This window comes from Lepus europaeus, chromosome 13 (assembly GCF_033115175.1).
Source record: "Lepus europaeus isolate LE1 chromosome 13, mLepTim1.pri, whole genome shotgun sequence".
Taxonomy (NCBI): domain Eukaryota; kingdom Metazoa; phylum Chordata; class Mammalia; order Lagomorpha; family Leporidae; genus Lepus; species Lepus europaeus.
In genome coordinates, this window is record NC_084839.1 from 21,959,532 (window position 1) to 21,977,921 (window position 18,390).

The 18,390-nt window shown below is 58.4% G+C and overlaps 1 protein-coding gene across 4 annotated transcripts in view; it reads right to left on the minus strand.

Annotated features, from left to right (window-relative positions):
• The window catches only part of ADCY3 (adenylate cyclase 3), an 80,421-nt gene that overhangs the window by 33,952 nt on the left and 28,079 nt on the right, over positions 1 to 18,390 (minus strand). For all 4 annotated transcript variants that reach the window (XM_062209068.1, XM_062209066.1, XM_062209067.1 and 1 more), the window contains exon 3: positions 5,147 to 5,296. In XM_062209068.1, coding sequence (XP_062065052.1) covers positions 5,147 to 5,296 — 150 coding nt within the window. The remainder of the gene's footprint in view (positions 1 to 5,146; positions 5,297 to 18,390) is intronic.

An 18,390-nucleotide genomic window follows, 5' to 3' on the forward strand; every position in this document is an offset into this window, starting at 1 on the left:
AAATGACTGACGCTGCTTGTGCACCAGGGAATACAACACAGCCTTCAGAAAGGGGAGGCGAGGCCGTGTGGACTTAGAACGCCGAGACAGAAGGTGGGAAGGTCAAGGGCAGAACAGTGAACGGGCTAGAGTGAGTGTGTGTGAGAGAGAGAGAAGGAGGGGGTACATCCACATCTGGAACTGAACAGAACTCCCTGGGAAGACAGAGCAGAAAGACAGCAGTGGCCAGGCAATGCATAGGGAGCCCGAGGGCTGGGAGACAGGCGGGAATGGCTTCTTTTTCCTGGTGTGCTCTCTTGTATACTTCCAGAACGTCACACCGTGCACACTGTGAACTACTCAAAAAGTAAAACATTCTAATGCCCAACTTTTGCTTGTCGGTATTTTAGCGGAGCTTACGTCAGAAACCAGCCCTTCGGCCAAGAACCACAAGGTTGGATAAAATACAAAGCGAAACAACCAGCACACAACGCTCAGCTCCCTGCAGGCAACGGGAAGCCACCACGGTACCCAGGACTTGAGGGGCCAAGGTCTCAGTGTGTAAAGACATTTAGGCGAGCCAGGAGGCACGGAGCTGGGCTGCGACAACACGGGCAGGCGGGCAGGCGAGGGCTCCCGGGCTGCCGCAGCACCGGCCCGAGACCCGGAGGACCGAGAGCCGCGATCAGGGAGCCCGACTGCCCGACGCCACTTGCCCTGGGCAGCCCCGGTGGGCAAGGCGCCAAGCACGCACAGCCGCAGGGCCAGAGACAGGCGCCGGCCCAGTCTCCCACAGCTGCGAGGGCCGGCCTTTCCGTTACGACCCCTGAAGACATTTCCTGAGAACGGGCACAGACCAGAAACAAACCGGTTCTCAGACTGAACCCGGCCTTCAGCCCTTCACGCCTGCTCTGGGGCCCCCTGGGCTGTCCCTTCCCCGACATTGGCCACCAGACCACACCACGTGGAGCCACCGACAGCTCTTTCTCCCTTTCATATAATTAAATAAATCAGGGTGGGGGTGGGGGGAAGAGGAGTGGAGGGAAAGTGGGAGGGGGGGGGGGAGGAGGAGGAGGAGGAGGAGGATAAAGATGACTCTAAAAGCAACCAGAGGCCGGCGCCACGGCTCACTAGGCTAATCCTCCGCCTGCAGCGCCGGCACACCGGGTTCTAGTCCCGGTCGGGGCGCCGGATTCTGTCCCGGTTGCCCCTCTTCCAGGCCAGCTCTCTGCTGTGGCCTGGGAGTGCAGTGGAGGATGGCCCAAGTCCTTGGGCCCTGCACCCCATGGGAGAGACCAGGATAAGCACCTGCCTCCTGGCTTTGGATCAGCGCGGTGCGCCAGCCGCAGCGGCCATTGGAGGGTGAACCAACGGCAAAAAGGAAGACCTTTCTGTCTCTCTCTCTCTCTCACTGTCCACTCTGCCTGTCAAAAAAATAAAAATTAAAATTAAAAAATTAAAAAAAAAATAAAAGCAACCAGAGGGAAATGCAGGGGTTCCTGAGAAGAGCAATAGCACAGCTGAGGCCGGCTGAGGCTGGCTGAGGCCGGCTGAGGCTGGCCTGCACACAGGTGTGGTGGAAGCCGGGCGGGGCTCAGAGCCTGGAATTCCGCCTCTGTGGAGAGTGTCCCCTCCAAAGCTGGGGGTTGCTGGTGTGACGGCTGTAAGAGGCGTCCTGGGGAGGGGCTCAGGCCACAGGCACTGCTCCCTCCGCAGTGGGATTAAGGCCCCTTTGACAGGGGCCACAGGAAGCACCACCCGGATGCACCGGGGAGGCCCCCACCAGGCCAAAGGCCAGCAGCGGCCTTGGACTTCACGACCTCTAGGACTGCAGGAAACTTCCGTTCTCAGGGCGGGCATGGCAGCCCGGTGGGTTAAGCTGCCACTTGGAATGTCAATATCCCATATGGCAGTGCAGGTTCGAATCCCAGCTGCTCAGCTTCCAACCCAGCTCCCTGCTAACGCACCTGGGAATTCCCAGATGATGGCTCGAGTGCTTGGGTCCCTGCCACCCACTCCTGGCTCCCGGTTTCAGACTGGCCCAGCCCCAGCTGGGAGTGAACCAGCAGATGGAAGCTCTCTCTTTCTCCCCCTCTCTCAGGCTCTCTGTCTCTTCCTCTCTCTGTCGCCTGCAGTTCAAGTAAATAAATAAATAATTTTTAAAAAAGAAAAATAATTTTAAAAATAGGAGGAACAAATTACCGTGATCAGTACTGAAAGAAGGGAACATCACTACAAATTTGACAGATGATAAAAAGCACTAAGTGTTAAGATTATTATTCCAAAAGTTTGAACATTTAGATTAAATGGATGGGCTTCTAGGGAAAAAAAAAAAAGTCCCCAAAACACCCACGAAAACAAATACACAGTGTGAAAACCTCGCGGCCATAGCGGAAGCCAAGTCCTCCCCATCACGCTCACCGCGGAGCCGCGGGACAACGCGAACAAGTTCTAACATTCCAGCAATCCGAGGGAAGGAACCCCCGAACTTATCCAGGGACAGGAAGCAGTGAGCCTTCTCTAGTCACTCCCGGAGCCTGGCATAACCACGACACGGAAACTCGGCAGGACACAGAGGAATCCCCAGCAAGCTAAAGTCACAGGCAATGGGACCCCAGCTCCCCGGCTGCGCACGGTGCCTCTGCGTCTCCAGAGACCGCACACGCAAAAACAGCCCGACTCAGGGAACCCGGGCCCAGGAGGTGAACCAACCAGCCCAGGCTGCTCCCAGAACAGCGCTGAGGGAGGCCCCGGGCCTGGTGGCTAAGGCATCTGCAACCCGCATCGAAAGACCTGGGTTCAAGGCCCGGCTCCAGCTCCCGGCTCCAGCTCCCTACTAGTGCAGCCCCTGGGAGGCAGCGGTGCTGGCTCAGCTAACCGGGTTCCTGTCACCCACACAGGACACACGGATCGAGTTCCCGGCTCTCGGCTTTGGCCTGGCCCAGTCCTGGCTGTTGCCGGCTGCTGTTTCTCTTGCCTCTCATATAAATTAAAACAAATGATCGAGCCGGGTTCGACAAGTCACTCCACTGACAGGCACCTGCCGAGCCTCGCTGGGGTGCACGTCAGAGCCCCTCCCCCACTCTGGCCCCTCCTTCCACGGAACCTGGACCTCTCGCCCCCGGGGAGATGTCTGCTCTGCTGGTGCACATGGCCAGGCAGGCTGCCCAGGCCCTCCGGCTGCTCCGTGGAGCTCTGCACTCCTAGGACACCCAGGGGTGACCCCCTCAGCCATCCAGGCTCCCTGTGCTGACCCTGCCCAGAGGGAGCACACGGCCCTGGCCCTTAGAACGGGGGTCCCCAGCGCCAGGCGCCTCAGCCTGCCCATAGCCACTTCGAGGTCTACAGGTTAGGACTCGAGTCTCTGTGTTTCTCTCCCGACCCTCAGGGAACCCACAAGACAAACGTCAAAACCTCTACTCTGCTGATGAGGAGAGCGAAACTCTAGGATAGCTCGTTTCAAGTGTCTAGGCAGAGCATAAGAGGCCCAGGGTGGGTCCCCGCACCAGGAGGCCTCCCTCTGCCACGCACCACTCCCCATGCTTTAACACGTCCTGGATGGCACGAGCTGAGAAGGACAAGACGGACACACAGACACGCTGGAGGCGCACAGAAGCCGTGGTCGTAGAGAAAGGCTCCAGCCCGGTGAAGGGCTGACATGCGCTTTTTTGCAGCATGGAGAACCCGGAGCAGTGTGGCCATGGCCTGAATGCCAAGACACTTGTCAGAGGCCACAGGGCACAGGGCGGAGGGGATGGGGCCAGCCAGCGAGGCCGGACCTCCACCGCGAGAGAGGCCAGGGAAACTCTCCTTGCAAACCCTGCCTTCTGAAAGAGCTGGGGCTGAGGCCCAGCTCTGAAGCGTCTGGATCTCACTACTGGAAACCACAGAGAGAAAAACCAACTGCAGGGCAAAGGAGGCTGGGACCCACCAGGCACCCGCCTCCATGCGCCTCTACCTGGCGCTGTCTGGACTCGAGGGTGCTAAGGCCCGACAGTGGCCCCCACACCAAGACCCCTCTGCCTGAGTGCCGGCGGCTCCGAATCCAGGGCAAACACAAGAGGACACGCTTCCAGAGTTTCCAACCCGACGAGCTTGTTTTCAAAGGGGTCAGCCGAGGGACGGCAGGCAGCCGGTGGGTGCCGTTTCTGGAGGGCTCCAGAGGGCACGCGAGCTGACTCGAGGGAGAACCTATTTAAATCCCCGAGGCCCAGGGGGGCTGGAGCAGGCCACGCCACGGACTGGGCTGGGGGGGAGCGGGAAAGCAAGGGCAGGCACAGCCAGGCCCTTCTCCCGACAGTCGGATGTGAACAGTGGGGTCCCTGGGGACGGGGCTGCTTGTCCTCCTGCACAGATGACCAGGACCAGGGAGCAGCTCCCCGGGATGGAGGCGGCGAGGCCACGGCAGGCTCCTGTGCTGCAGAGGTTCCACCCCTGCTCTGAGCTCACCGTGGGTGCACGGCTCCAACCTGCAGTGCCACCAGCCAGAGCGGCAGCGGAGTGGCAAGGCAGGGAGACGGGCGTCACCCGAGGATGGCACACGGGGAGGCCGCTGGATGCTGGGGCAATGGGTTTCTTCTTCTTCTTCTTCTTCTTTTTTTTTTTTTTTTTTTTTGACAGGCAGAGTGGACAGTGAGAGAGACAGAGAGAAAGGTCTTCCTTTGCCGTTGGTTCACACCCCAATGGCCGCTGCGGCCGGCGTGCTGCGGCTGGCGCACCGCGCTGATCCGAAGCCAGGAGCCAGGTGCTTCTCCTGGTCTCCCATGGGGTGCAGGGCCCAAGCACTTGGGCCATCCTCCACTGCACTCCCAGGCCACAGCAGAGAGCTGGCCTGGAAGAGGGGCAACCGGGGCAGAATGCGGCGCCCCAACCGGGACTAGAACCCGGTGTGCCGGCGCCGCAAGGCGGAGGATTAGCCTGTTGAGCGGCAGCGCGGCCACAATGGGTTTCTTTAAACAGAAGAGTTTCACATTGTAGGGAAGAGAGAGAGGAGGAGGGAGGAGTGGCGATGCCGGCCCAGCAGGAGACTTAGGAGAGGGAAGCACCCAGGTGTGGGGCTGCACAGAGAAGCCCACCAGGTCACACTGCAAGTCCCATGGGCCCCCCGCCCCCACCCAGTCCCTGAACCCGAGCTCCAGGTCTAAGGTCACCTGAGACCCAGCCTCACCTGCTGCTGGCTTTGCTCCTCCAGGTTCATCTTCACCTCCAGCGACTGGCGGGCCTCCAGGAAGGCCTTGCGCTGCTTGCGGTCGGCCATGTAGTAGGACATGACGCCCACGACGATGACGCACAGGTAGAGGAAGATGTTGGCCAGGATCTGCAGGGAGGAGAGGGGAGGACAGTGGTGAGGCACATCTTCGGGTGCAGGGATGGAGGAGAGGGGTAGGCAGGGGCACAATCAACCGAGATGCCCGGCGCCCAGAGGGAGCCCAGAGGGAGCCCAGCAGAGCCTCTAACCTTGATGGGCTATTTAGGCTCCCGAAGTGGATCCTGCCCTGTGAACTAGGGATGGGTGAGGCCTTTCAAAGCGGACAGCTCGTGGCCCGGGCGGCAGTGGGGACCACAGGGCTAGAATGCCGGCCTCCTGCTTCAGGCCCTCAGCTACCCATGGGTTCATTCACCCATTTGCTCATCCAGCACTGGGTGCTTGTGGGTGCTGTGCTGACTCATTACGGGGTGGGGGCAGGGTACGAGTCCCAGGTCCCAGCAGTTAGGGGTGTGAGATCCTAAAAGCTACAGATGTCTGGGACGTCACAAGGGACCAACCCCAGCTGCGAGCAGGCAAGGGGCTGGCCAGGACCTGTATCCAGGTTCCAGAAGAACTGAAGCCGGCTGGCGCTGCGGCTCACTTAAGCTAATCCTCCGCCTGCGGCGCCGGCACCCCGGGTTCTAGTCCCAGTTGGGGTGCCAGATTCTGTCCCAGTTGCTCCTCTTCCTGTCCAGCTCTCTGCTGTGGCCCGGGAGTGCAGTGGAGGATGGCCCAAGTGCTTGGGCCCTGCACCCCATGGGAGACCAGGAGAAGCACCTGGCTCCTGGCTTCAGATTGGCACAGCACGCCAGCCGCAGCGCGCCAGCCAGCTGTAGCAGCCATTGGCTGGGGGGTGAATCAACGGAAGGAAGACCTTTCTCTCTGTCTCTCTAACTCTGCCTGTTTAAAAAAAAAAAAAAAAAAAAAAAAACTGAACTGAACTGAAGCCATGGGGACTGGGGAAGTGAGCCCTGACACCACTCACACCCTCACCCCATCCCCACACTGCCTGCGAGCCCCGTGTACTAGCACCAACGGCCATCCCTGGCATGCTGCACTCTCCAGGTGTCCTGGTCCCCACCCTACTGCCACAGGCTGCTGGGACCGCAGACCCAATGGCTTCCTGCTGGAGGGAACCTTGGACCTGGACCTGATTAGCCACAGCACACCCACCTTCCTAGCGCTGGCAGCTGACTGTGTCCCCCAGAGGCGGGGCCAGGTACTGATTCCTCCCATTTCAGGATGGCTGGCCTCTCTGAGCCTTCTTTGAGCAAGGCGGTTCCCTGTGTGGCTCTTCCCACTCCCCCAAGGGCCCGCCCTCCTATCCAGCTTCAGATCCCCATGGTTGATGAAGGGCTGGGCAGATGCAGCCACACAGGTGTAGCCTCGGACTTCAGTCTAGAGTTGAGACGTGTCATGGGAAGGGAAGTGGAAGGGTCTTAATTTCTGACCCTCGGGGAAGAAGAGGAGGTTGCCGCCCCCCAGGACAATGGACTCTACCATGTGGAGTACAATGGGCAGGTGCAAAGTGCAGGGACAGCAATTTCAGATGCCTTAAAACAATTTTTAATGTGAAAGGGGGAGAGCAAGAGTGAGCAAGAGAGAGAGTGGGCACATTCCCCTTCCCTGGTTCACTCCCCAAACGCCCACAACAACCCACGGGGCAGGACCAAGAGCAAGAGGGGAACCCACTCCGGTCTCCCACATGGGTGATAGGAACTCAATTACTTGAGCTGACACCTCTGCCTCCTGGGGCTGTGAGCAGGAAGCTGGGGTCAGAGCCAGGTGCTGAGCCCAGGCACGCGGACAGGGGATGTGGGTGTTTTTAACTACTAGGCTAAACAGCCACTCTTAATTGTTTTTAAGGTTGGTTTATTTATTTGGAAGGCAGAGTTAGAGAGGGAGAGAGGAAAGAGAGAGAGGAGAGAGAGAGAGGAGGGAGAGAAAGAGAAAGGAGGGAGAGAGAGAGAGAGGAGGGAGATAGAGAGAGAGGGGAGAGAAGAAAGAGAGAGAGGAGGGAGAGAGAGAGAGAGGGGAGAGAAGAAAGAGAGAGAGGAGGGAGAGAGAGAGAGGAAAGAGAGAGAGGAGAGAGAGAGAGAGAGGAGTGAGAGAGAGGACAAAGAGAGAGAGAGGACAAAGAGAGAGAGAGAGAGGAGGGAGGGTCGGTCTTCCATCCACTGGTTCACTGCCCAAATGGCCACAACAGCCAGGGCTGAGCCAGGCCAAAGGCAGGAGCCAGAAGCTTCCTTTGGGTCTCCCAAACGGGTACAGGGGCCCAAGGACTTGGGCCATCCTCCATTGCTTTCCTACGTGCATCAGCAGGAAGCTGGATCAGAAGTGCAGCAGCCAGGATTCGAACTGGCATCCCTATGGGAGACTGGCACTGCAGGTGGCGGCTTTATCTGGAACACCACAGCACTGGCCCTCTACTCTCAATTTAGATGTTTCAACAGGCCAGGTCTCACACTCACTTCCTGGTTTTCTTGGTTGAGCAGCAGTTTGGTTATGGTCTGAGCATCCCCCAAGGCCCCACCTGCTGAAACTTCATCTCTACTGTGAGGAACTAAGAGGACTTAATCTACAGTAAGGCCTCTGGGAAGTGACTTGGTTTAGAGAATGGCATCCAGGATGGGGACACATGACTGAATCTCAGTAGTGTGATAAGAGGGAGAGTGGGGGGCTGAGATGGTGTAGTAGGTACAGCGACTGCATGCAATGGTGGCATCGCACATGGGCACAGATTCATGTCCCAGCCGCTCCTCTTCCAATCCAGCTCCCTGCTGATGTGCCTGGGAAAGCAGCAGCAGATGGCCCAGGTGCTTGGGCCCCTGCACACATGTATGTGGGAGACCCAGACGAATCTCTCGGCCTTGGCCTGGCCCTAGCCCTGGCTGTCGGCAGCCGTCTGGGGAGTAAACTTAGCAGATGGAAGATCTCTGTCTCTCCCTGCCTCTGTAATTCTGACTTTCAAATAAATAATAAATAAATCTTTTTTAAAAATAATAAAAGATGGAGAGCAACCAGACACACAGATGAACACATGTGCTCTGTCTCTTGCCACGTGATGCTGCTCTGTCAGCCAGATCATCACCAGATGAGGTCCTAGACACTGCGCTCCCAGAAGGCATCAGGTAAACCTCTTTGTAACATAGCCTGCACCGACAAGACGTGGATCAGCACCTTGGTTTGCCCTCTGAACCATTTTTTGTGTTTCAAGACAGCTGGTCAACACCTCCAGGACCCACCACCACCACACCTGCAGAACGCTCCTGCAGTGGCAGCACATGGCCACCAGGGGCGCTCAGCAGGGCCGCTGCATAAAGAAGTAAATAGGAGGGGAACCCCCAGACTCCTCAGCTTCTTCGATGGTTGGTTCCAGCAGCAAACGCCCCATCCAGTTTTATTTATTTATTTACTGACTTGAAAGGCAGAGACACAGACAGAGCTCCCATCTGTTGGTTCCCTTCCCCAAACGCCTGTGACGGCTGGGGCTGGGCCAGGCCAAAACTGGGAGCTGGGAATTCAATCCAAGTCTCCCTTGTGGGTGGTAGGGACCTGAACAGCTGAGCCTCCACGCCTGCCTCTCAGGGCTCACGCTGGCAGGAAGCTGGAGCCAGGAGCCAGAGCTGGGAGTGAAACCCATGTACTCGGATGTGGGATGCAAGTGTGTTAACTGCGAGGCCCAACCCGGCGTCTAGACATTGTTAGAACTAAAAACTGTCACAGTAGCGCCCCCCCAGGCACTGACGTGTGAGCTGCAACATTTAAAATCTGAAACAAAGAAGCGCCCCAAGACGTCCCATAGTGTCCCCACACCGCCCCCCCCCCAAGCTCTGAAAACACACACCTCTCCTCTTCCCATTTAAAACCGTGTGACTCGCTCAGCAAAATGGATGCACGTGCCCTCGAAATCCGTCTGTAAAAAGTGTCTCGCTCCTTCAGCAGTGAGCCAACACTGTGCTGCAGGGCCGCTGGGGACCTTGCCGCTCCCTGCGCCCAGGACCGACGGCCCGGGGAAGGACACGCCGCCGCAACAGACAGGGTGGCTGCCATCCCTCCACCACGCGCCGCCCGTGCAGAGTAAGGACCGGGCCGAGGGAACGACTGGGCCTCCAGGGAAAGCCTGCGCCACAGGGAGTGTCCGAGACGGGTCTCCTGCGTCACGATGACAAATGGTTTCTCCACAGTGCGCCCCGAGCTCTGCTCACCAGGGATTAATTTTCTAGCGCTCCTGCCCAGGGCGCGTGGAACCTTCCTTTGGGGACCTCATCTCGTCTCCCCCCCCAGGGCTGCCCTCCCTGCTTCCACCCCTGTGCAAAGCCCCAGCCCTGCCTCGCCCCCCAGGCCCCCACCAAAGGCAGCTCCGCCCCATGCCCTCCCCCATCGGTCCTGCCACTGTCGGCTGGGAAGGCGGGCACTGCTGTCCTCCTCAGGCCCCACCCTACCCCGTCCAGCACCGGGTGTTCCAGGAACCCGCATGTGTCCAGCACCACACTCAGACTCACCCCAGAGCCGTCAGCAGGTGAGTGAGACAAAAGCCTCCAGTACCACGGCCTGCCCCAGGGCCTCGCGGTTTCAGCACAATATCCCTGCCCCAGGGCAACATGGAAGGTTCTGGTGCTCCCCAGAGCACCCTGCAAGCCAGGACAGCACAGAGGGGGCACAGCTGGGGAAGTGCCCCGGCACAGGGCAGGGCACTGGAGCAGGTATGCAGTGGAGCCTGCGTGAGGACGGCTGCAGGAAGGCAGAGGTCAGCTGCACAGCACACCCGGGCCGCCAGGGAAGCCACCCTGTTCCCATCCAGAGCGGGGTTACAACCGGGGCTGTGCACACTTGTGCCGCACGGCCTTGGGAGCAGAGGGGAGGGAGTGCAGGGCCGGGCCCCTCGGGAGGTCAGCAGGAGCACGCGTGCCTGGAGCTGTGCTGCTCGGCGCCAGCGGTGGTGGCACCGGGGAGCTCACCCCTTGGCCAAGTCCTGCGTCCCACACCGGGCTGCAGGCTCCGGGAGAGCCCGCCACACCTGTGAGGTTGATCCGCTTGCTCTGGGCCTCCCGCAAAGGCACCCCTTCCGCTCTGGGGCCTGCCCGTGGTGACAGGTGCCAGACCCTGGGTCTCTCTGTTCGGAGATCTTTTAAAATGTTTGCTTAATCCTGAAGTTTTCTTTTTTGGATTTAGTCATTTATTTGAAAGGCAGAGACCTTCCATCCGCTGGGTCACTCCCCCGAATAGCCACAATGGGGCTGGGCCAGGCTGAAGCCAAGAACTCCATCCAAGTCTCCCACGTGGGTGCAGGGGCCCAGGCTGGGCCATCTTCTGCTGTCCTCCCAATGCATTAGCTAATGCAGGGAGCTGGATTGGAAGTGGAGCAGCTGGGACCAGAACCTGTGCCCACGTGGGATGCTGGTGCTGCAGACGGCGGCCGAGCCCGCTGTGCCACAGGCTGGCCCCTAAGGTGATTTTCTACAAAGAGTTATTTCAAACCCTTCAAACTAAAGGGAAAACCTTACTTTGTCTTTTCCTAGGCATGAGTCCGGCACCTTCACCCGTGCTGCGGTTTGGATGTGGTTTGAGTGGGTCCCCAGGGGTTCAAGTGCTGGAAGCTGGTGCCCCAGCATGGCGATCCTGGCGACGTCTGGGCCTGGCCTGGAGGGAGGTGTGTGGGTCACTGGGTGCTGCCCGGACTCACGGTGCAGGGGCTGCTAGGAGCCCGACCAACTGCGGGCCATTTCCCTTTCCGCTTCTCTGCCACGGTGAGATGAGGCCAAGGGGGTTCCAGAGGCCCCACGATGCTTGGGGCTGATTGATCCTGGACTGTGAGCCGCCCACAGTGTGGGCTGACAACCTCCTTCACCTTGGCCGCTTTCTCTAGGCCAAATAATCCCCACTCGGCGGCAAGGAGTCAATTTTTAAAGCCCTTTCATCATGTTTGGATTTCAGACTTTTTTTAAAAAAGTGGTCAATTCCCCTACGGAGACCTCTCTCCAGTTAGGGGCAGACCCCATGCTGGGTCCTGGAAACGGAAAAATGACCTCAGGATTTCTCATCTTCTGGGGATAAGCAGGGAAAACGGAGGGAGTGGGGATGAGTCAGCAAAAGCCCCCACGAGGGAGGACAGAGCAGGGCACACTGCGGTGTGGTCTCCACGCTCAGTGAAGACATGGAGCTCTTATGCTTTTTTTTTTTTTTTGACAGAGAGAGAGAGAGAGAGACAGAGAGAAAGGTCTTCCCTCCATTGGTTCACACACAAATGGCCGCTACGGCCAGCGCGCCTCACCAATCCAAAGCCAGGAGCCAGGTGCTTCTCCTGGTCTCCCATGGGGTGCAGGGCCCAAGCACTTGGGCCATCCTCCACTGCACTCCCGGGCCACAGCAGAGAGCTGGCCTGGAAGAGGGGCAACTGGGACAGAATCCAGCGCCCCGACCGGGACTAGAACCTGGGGTGCCGGCGCTGCAGCAGAGGATTAGCCTAGCGAGCCACGGCGCTGGCCTCTTGTGCATGTTTTAACCCATGATTCTACACCACAAAGGCAGTTTAAACCAGTGCCCAATGGGGACCGGCACCGAAGGAAAGGCACAACTCCAGAAAGCGCACCTTCAGGACAGGAGTCAGAACAGCCCTCCGGCTCCATGCGTCCTGCTCAGGGTTTCTCCCACTCAGCAACACAAGGGACACTTGCCATGCAGATCTTCTGACTTTCTCAAATTGCTTAGAATAAACTTGAAAACAAATAAACTTGAAAACAAACGGAACAGCCCGGAGGAGGATGAACACACAATCTGGAGACAGAAGATGCCTAGAATATTCCAGAACCACCAGCATCACGCAGACATCCTAGGGGCAAGTGCTGAGACGGCCGGACCACACATCCCCTAGCATCGCGTCCAGGGGTGGGGCAGAGGCCTCCCCAGCTCCCAGCTCCCAGAGGGACCCAGATCTTCAGAGGCCAGCGTCTTGCAGGCTCTCGGCTGCCCAAACGCGCACCGTCTCCTCTCCTGGGTCAGCTTCGTCCTTGGCTATTGGATTCCGTTCTCCGCCCTCCAGGGCTTCTTCAGAGCCTTCCCAGCACACCTGGAGTCTCCCCCAGCCCCGGGCTCAGCCAACCCTGCGCTCTGCAGTTCCCCACCTGCCCTACTGCTAGGTCTGTGTTTTGCAGCCACGGGCATCAGCTTCCCCAGGAGAATTGGTTAGGACTCCCCCACACTGCTGAGCCCTGCAATGTGACTGCTGCCTCTTCCAGCGATTCTCTTCCACTGAGTCCCTGTCAGAAGTGGAGGCAGAAATACTAAGACAGGGGCCAGCGTGGTGGCACTGCAGGTTAAGTCGCCGCCTGCCGTGCCGGCATCCCATATGAGCACCGGTTTGAGTCCTGGCTGCTCCACTTCCAATCCAGCTCCACCTAATGTGCCTGGGAAGGCAGAAGGTGTCCCAAATATTTGGGCCCCTGCACCCATGTGGGAGACCCTAATGGGGTTCCTGGCTCCTGGATTCAGCCTGACCCAGCCCCAGCTGTTTGTAGCCATTTCGGGAGTGAACCAGCAGATGCAAGGTCTCTCTGTTTCTCCCTCTGTAACTTTCAAATAAATAAAATCTAAAAGCAAGCAGGCCAGCCAGCCAGCCAAGTCTTCCAACCGTCCTGGTTCTTTAAACCAAGCTCTCATGTGACTGCCTTAGGTCACCTCCTGACACCCATGGCCTATTTCTTCTTGTCTCTTGCATTTCGTAACAACCCCCTGACCCTTGGCTCTCCCTGACTCTGAGTTACAGAACTGCCTTTCTCCTCTTCCTTCCTGGCCCACGCTCACAGCTACATCCGCTGAGAGTTTTCCATCTGGCGAAGCTGCTGCACGTCTCCTGCTTTGCACCCCATTCCCCGGCTTCCAGTTCAGCCTCCGCGTCGTCTTCTCCTTGCCAGGTCACGGGCCAGTGCTCCGCAGGCATGGTCTCAGCCACATGACCCCTGCAGAGTTCCACATTCCAAACTGCAATCCAGGCCATCACCTCGGCCATCTTGGATTAGCGCCACCTGGAGGTGTTTCCCTTGCCCTCCCAACCCCGGCGGCACCCCAGAGGCCCACACGCTGGTTCTGTTCCAGGCACAGCCCCTGACCAGCCCTGCAGGGAAGGCCTCACATCTGCCGGCACGGCACAGGATCATAGCTCTCCCAACCTTGCGCCCCAGCTAACCAGAACACGGCGCTCAACGCAGGCCTTAGGACACCTTGGCAGAACACCTGAGCCAAGCCCAGCCTGCTCTCCCCAGCTCACTGGGACTCCTTCCCGGACCTGCAGAGGGTCCTTCACTCCACCTGGTCTCTCAGAAGTCTATGGGTCTCCTCCCTGCCACTCCTCCTGATTCACCTGCCCCAGGGCTGGGGACAGACTTGTCTCTCTGGCCCTGCCAATCCACCCTCAGTCTACATTAACCTTCCAAAATTATCTCTGCAAATGCCACCTCCTGCTGAAAACACCACAGTCACAGCTTCCAACTGTCCACAAGCTGAACATCTTTGTTTTGGCATTGGAGGTCCCACCACGTCGGGTCCAGGAACTTTTCTAAATAGCTCCACGATTCCCAGAATGCACCATGCTTGTCAGCGTCTCATCGTGACCACTAAAACACCTGGCAGGAACTGCTCCGGAGGGCAGAAGGCTTGTTTTAGCTTGTGGTTTGGGAGAGTCAGGGCAAGATCGGCGACCAGAAGCAGAGAGCGCTAGGCCAAGATCTACCTAGATAACCAACTGTCTAGTAAGAACCATCTTCAGAGGGCAGTCTCTGATGGCCTGAAGATGTCAAGACCTGGGGCCTGGGGCCGGCCTTGTGCCCATTCCACTTCTCACCCAGCTCCCTGCTCATGCACCTGGGAAGGCAGCAGAGGACCGCCCGAGTGCTTGAGTCCCTGCTACCCACATGGGAGATCTGGACGGAGTTCTAGGCTCCTGGCTGCAGCCTGGCCAGCCCGGGCCATTGTGGCCATTTGGAGAGTGAACCAGCAGATAGAAGATGTGTGTGTGTGTGTATCTAACTCTGCCCTTCAAATAAAATGATAAAAAAAAAAAAAGAGAGAGAGACCTCTCTGGAGGTGGGCCCACCTCCTAGACATCATAATTGTGTCAAGGGGGCCGGCACTGTGGCTCACTTGGTTAATCCTCCGCCTGCGGCACCAGCATTCCATATGGGTGCTGGGTTCTAGTCCCGATTGCTCCTCTTCCAGTCCAGCTCTCTGCTGTGGCCAGGAGGGCAGTGGAGGATGGTCCAAGTGCTTGGGCCCCTGCACCCGCATGGGAGACGGGGAGGAAGCATCTGGCTCCTGGCTTCAGATTGGTACAGCTATGGCCGTGGTGGCCATTTGGGGGGTGAACCAATGGAAGGAAGACCTTTTTCTCTGTCTCTCTCTCACTGTCTATAACTCTACCTGTCAAATAATAATAATAATAATCAATTAGGAGTTAAAGCTGATCTTAAAAAAAGCATAATTGTGTCAAGTCTCCACCCTTAGCTCATCAACCATTGATTCCTTAATCATTAATGCAAGGCTTCAGGGCATAAACGTGCGCAAGTTTGGGACGTCAGGTCTTGTTCAGAACATAACACAAGCCAAGCTGTTCAGCCAAGCTCCTGACCTCCGGGCGGTCCCCGGCAGGCACCCCTGACCTCGGTGAACACGGCAACCCTCCTGGTCAGACTCACTTCTGCTCCAAGAACCCGGAGGCAGCCTCTCGTTCCAGCCGGCCCACGCACGCGTTCTCTGTATTCCACTTACAGAAGCCGCGCCTGTACTACAGATACATCTGTCCTTTACGACAGAGACTGCGCTGGGGCAGGGACAAGGTCAGCACTGAGTTCCCAGGGCCGGGCCAACCCCAGGCCAACCCCCGGCACGGTGACTACTAGGTGGAGTGAACAAACAGAAGGACACGAAGGGCAAGGCAGGAAGGATGTGTCAGCCCCACCGCTGTCCTGCGGCTTCCAGCGCCCCGGGCAATACACCCCAAGGTGTGCTCCCCAAGGGGAGAAACACCCAACTCGCAGCGCAGGCCCAACCTGGCCACTCTCTGCTCCCCAACCTCCACATGTGGCTCCTGCCTGGGCCCTCCTGGCCCGCTCCAGCCCAGCGGGGTCACGCCTTCCCTCATTCCTGCACTGTAGCTCAGAGTGGAACAACTACGCAGAGTAAGTCAGCAGGCAGAAGGGCCGGCGACAGACACAGCCACCAGCTGTGCCCCAGCTAACCAGGCAGGCGGCTTCACAGAGCCAAGACAGATCAGCAGAGAAACGCTCACAGCAATCACCCAGCGGAGGGGAGGGGACTTCAGGACTTTCTTCTCTTTGTCTTATAAATCTGTCTACGCCAGCAGGCAGTGGTGGTGGCTCGAGTAATTGGGTCAATCCGAGTGGCAGACTTGAAATGAGTTCCTGGCTCCCGGCTTCAGCCCCAGCTCAGCTCCAGCTGTTGCAGGCATTTGAGGAGTGAACCAAAGAACGGGAGCTCGCTTGCTCGCTTGTTCTCTCTCCATAAATTGTTTTACAAACGAAAACAGCTTCCTGCTAATGTGCCCCCAGCGAGGCGGCAGGTGACGGCTCCACACAGCTGGGTCCTGGTGACCCACATGGGAGGTTCCTGGTCCCTGCCTGGCCCAGCCTTGGCTGTGGCGAGCATTTGAGGAGCAAACCAGTGGATGGAAGATCTATCTCTGTCTCCTTGCCTTTCAAATAAAAATAAACAAAATTGAAAACAAAAATAGTGAGCACTGTTTGAAACCTGCTATTGTTCTCCTTCAGAACCCGACTGCTAGGAGGCTCAAGAACCCTCCAGGACCGAGATGCTTCCTCGTGGAAATCCCCTCCTCACACTCCGCAACCCCCCGTGGGGTGCACCTGCAGGGGGCGGGTCCTCCTGAGTGACCCCAGCCCTCAGGCAGCCCACCCCATCCGTGCAAAGCAACACAACCTCACCAGGAGCCACAGCCTCAGCAGGGTCCCCAGGGAAGACAAACCTCGCCAAGCTCGTCAGAGCGAGGCCTCTCTCCGCCCTCCTGCTCTGCTTCGTCCCACCACCAGGAGAGAAGGGAGGAGACCCCTGCCCCCGAATGAACGGGATGATTCGAGCTGCCAGGCCAACCATCTGTCACCAGTCGGTCTGGTGGGACAGCCCCGTGGGGTTGCCACTCGTGTCCCTTCCCAAAGCCAGGTCCTGTGGAGTGGGCCGGGGCCAGGGCCACGTCAGTGGGGCTCTGTGGCCGGGCCCCTTGTCTTCTGAACCCTGCAGCCCTCACAAACACTTTCTCCTGGTGGCACCTGCTTTTTTCCAACGCCCTTCCTCCCTGCTCCTGGCCCGTGGGCACCGGCCACTGCGTCCCAGCCTGGGGCTCACACTCGGGGCTCCAGGAACAGGTCTGAAGCCTGAGGGATTCCCGGCGTCTCAAACGTCTCCTTCCGGCTTTCACCTCGTGTGTCCTCTCATGGCCGTCACACTGTGTCACACGTGACAGCCCTGTCCCGGGTTTCTTTGCTCTTGTCCTCCGGGATACATCGGATGCAACCACCTCGTGGGCACCACAGGCAGCGGTCCACCATGGCTCCCGCAGCGCCACGGTGCCCTGCTTCCTCCCCCACAGGGCCCCGAGGACCACGTGTCCCACCCACCCCACTCCCACAGGACGGTGAGACCCCTGGAGAGACACAGCTCCACACCCAGGCCGGGAGGAATTCCGACTCCACCGCCCACGGCTGAGGTGCTGGAAGTCACGGCCTCCAGCTCATTGCTTCCTCTATGCAGCGAGCCCGGCCTTGGGGCAGCGGTGGGAATTCCTCCCCCGGATGCGGAAGCACGGGGCACCACGCTGTGCTGGAAGCTCGGGAAGTCTCCATCGCCACTGCCTACGAATATCTGCCTACAGCACATTCCCACGATCACCATGCAACCTGACTCCCCATCTCCCGGCTTCCCAGTCCTCAACGTGCCAAGATCACGTTCATCGCCTGGGACGGTGATGAATGTCAATGGTTCACAAGCTCCACTTCTGCTTTGGGATAACCAGAACGCAACCCAGGAATCTGTATGCGGAATGTAGCCCCCCCACCCCTCCCAGGGGATTCTAATGCAGCCAATCCTACTCAGGAAACACTGGACTGGAGTATAACATTAGCACTGCACTGGATGATAACTGACAGCCAGGGCCCCTGGCCTTGACCTACAAGCTTCACCCAGATGTCACAGGTTGTCTCCCCCACAGCTCACAGTCGCTTTCCTGCACCTGTCACCAGTCAGGTCTCAGAGGACATCAGTTACAAGCCCACCGGGATGGGTTTCAAGGATGCCAGGACCCCGCTGCCCACCTGGACAGCTAAGCTCCTGTCCCTTTCCTTCTGTGCACCTCAGGTGCATTAGCAGGAAGCTGGATCAGAAGCGGAACAGCTGGAACACGAACTGGAGCTCACACAGGATGCTGGCATCACAGGTGGTGGCTTAGACCTCTATGCCACAATGCCAGCCCCTCTGCCTACCCCATGCTGGGAAACTCCTGCTGAGCCTTCTGCTCACGAAGGGACAGACCAAGCACGTTGCAGCCCAGGGTGGCTGCTGGTGCTGGGGACACCACCTAGCCTGGCAGCCCTGAGTCCACAAGTCCTCTCCAGTCCCTACGACGGGAGGCAGTGTGATGCCACGGAATGAGCACCGGCCAGAGCCGGACAAGCTCCCACTCGTGACTCTGCTGCAAGTCCCCCCTTTTTTTTATTTGACAAGTAGAGTTAGATAGTGAGAGAGACAGAAAGGTCTTCCTTCCATTTGTTCACTCCCCAAATGGCCACTACGGCTGGCGCTGCACCGATCCAAAGCCAGGAGTCAGGTGCTTCTCCTGCTCTCCCATGCAACTGCAGGGCCCAAGCACTTGGGCCATCCTCCACTGCTCTCCCAGGCCACAGCAGAGAGCTGGACTGGAAGAGGAGCAACCGGGACTAGAATCTGGTGCCCATATGGGAGGCCAGCGCCACAGGCAGAGGATTAACCAAGTGAGCCACGGCACCGGCTCAGCAAGCCCCTTCTAATTCCCTCTCCACCAGCACTCGAGGAAAAGGAAGCCAGCAGCTTCAGTACTCAGCCCCATTTGAGAAACTACACTCAGCCCAAGGCCACAGAGATTCTCCATGTTTTCTTCTAGA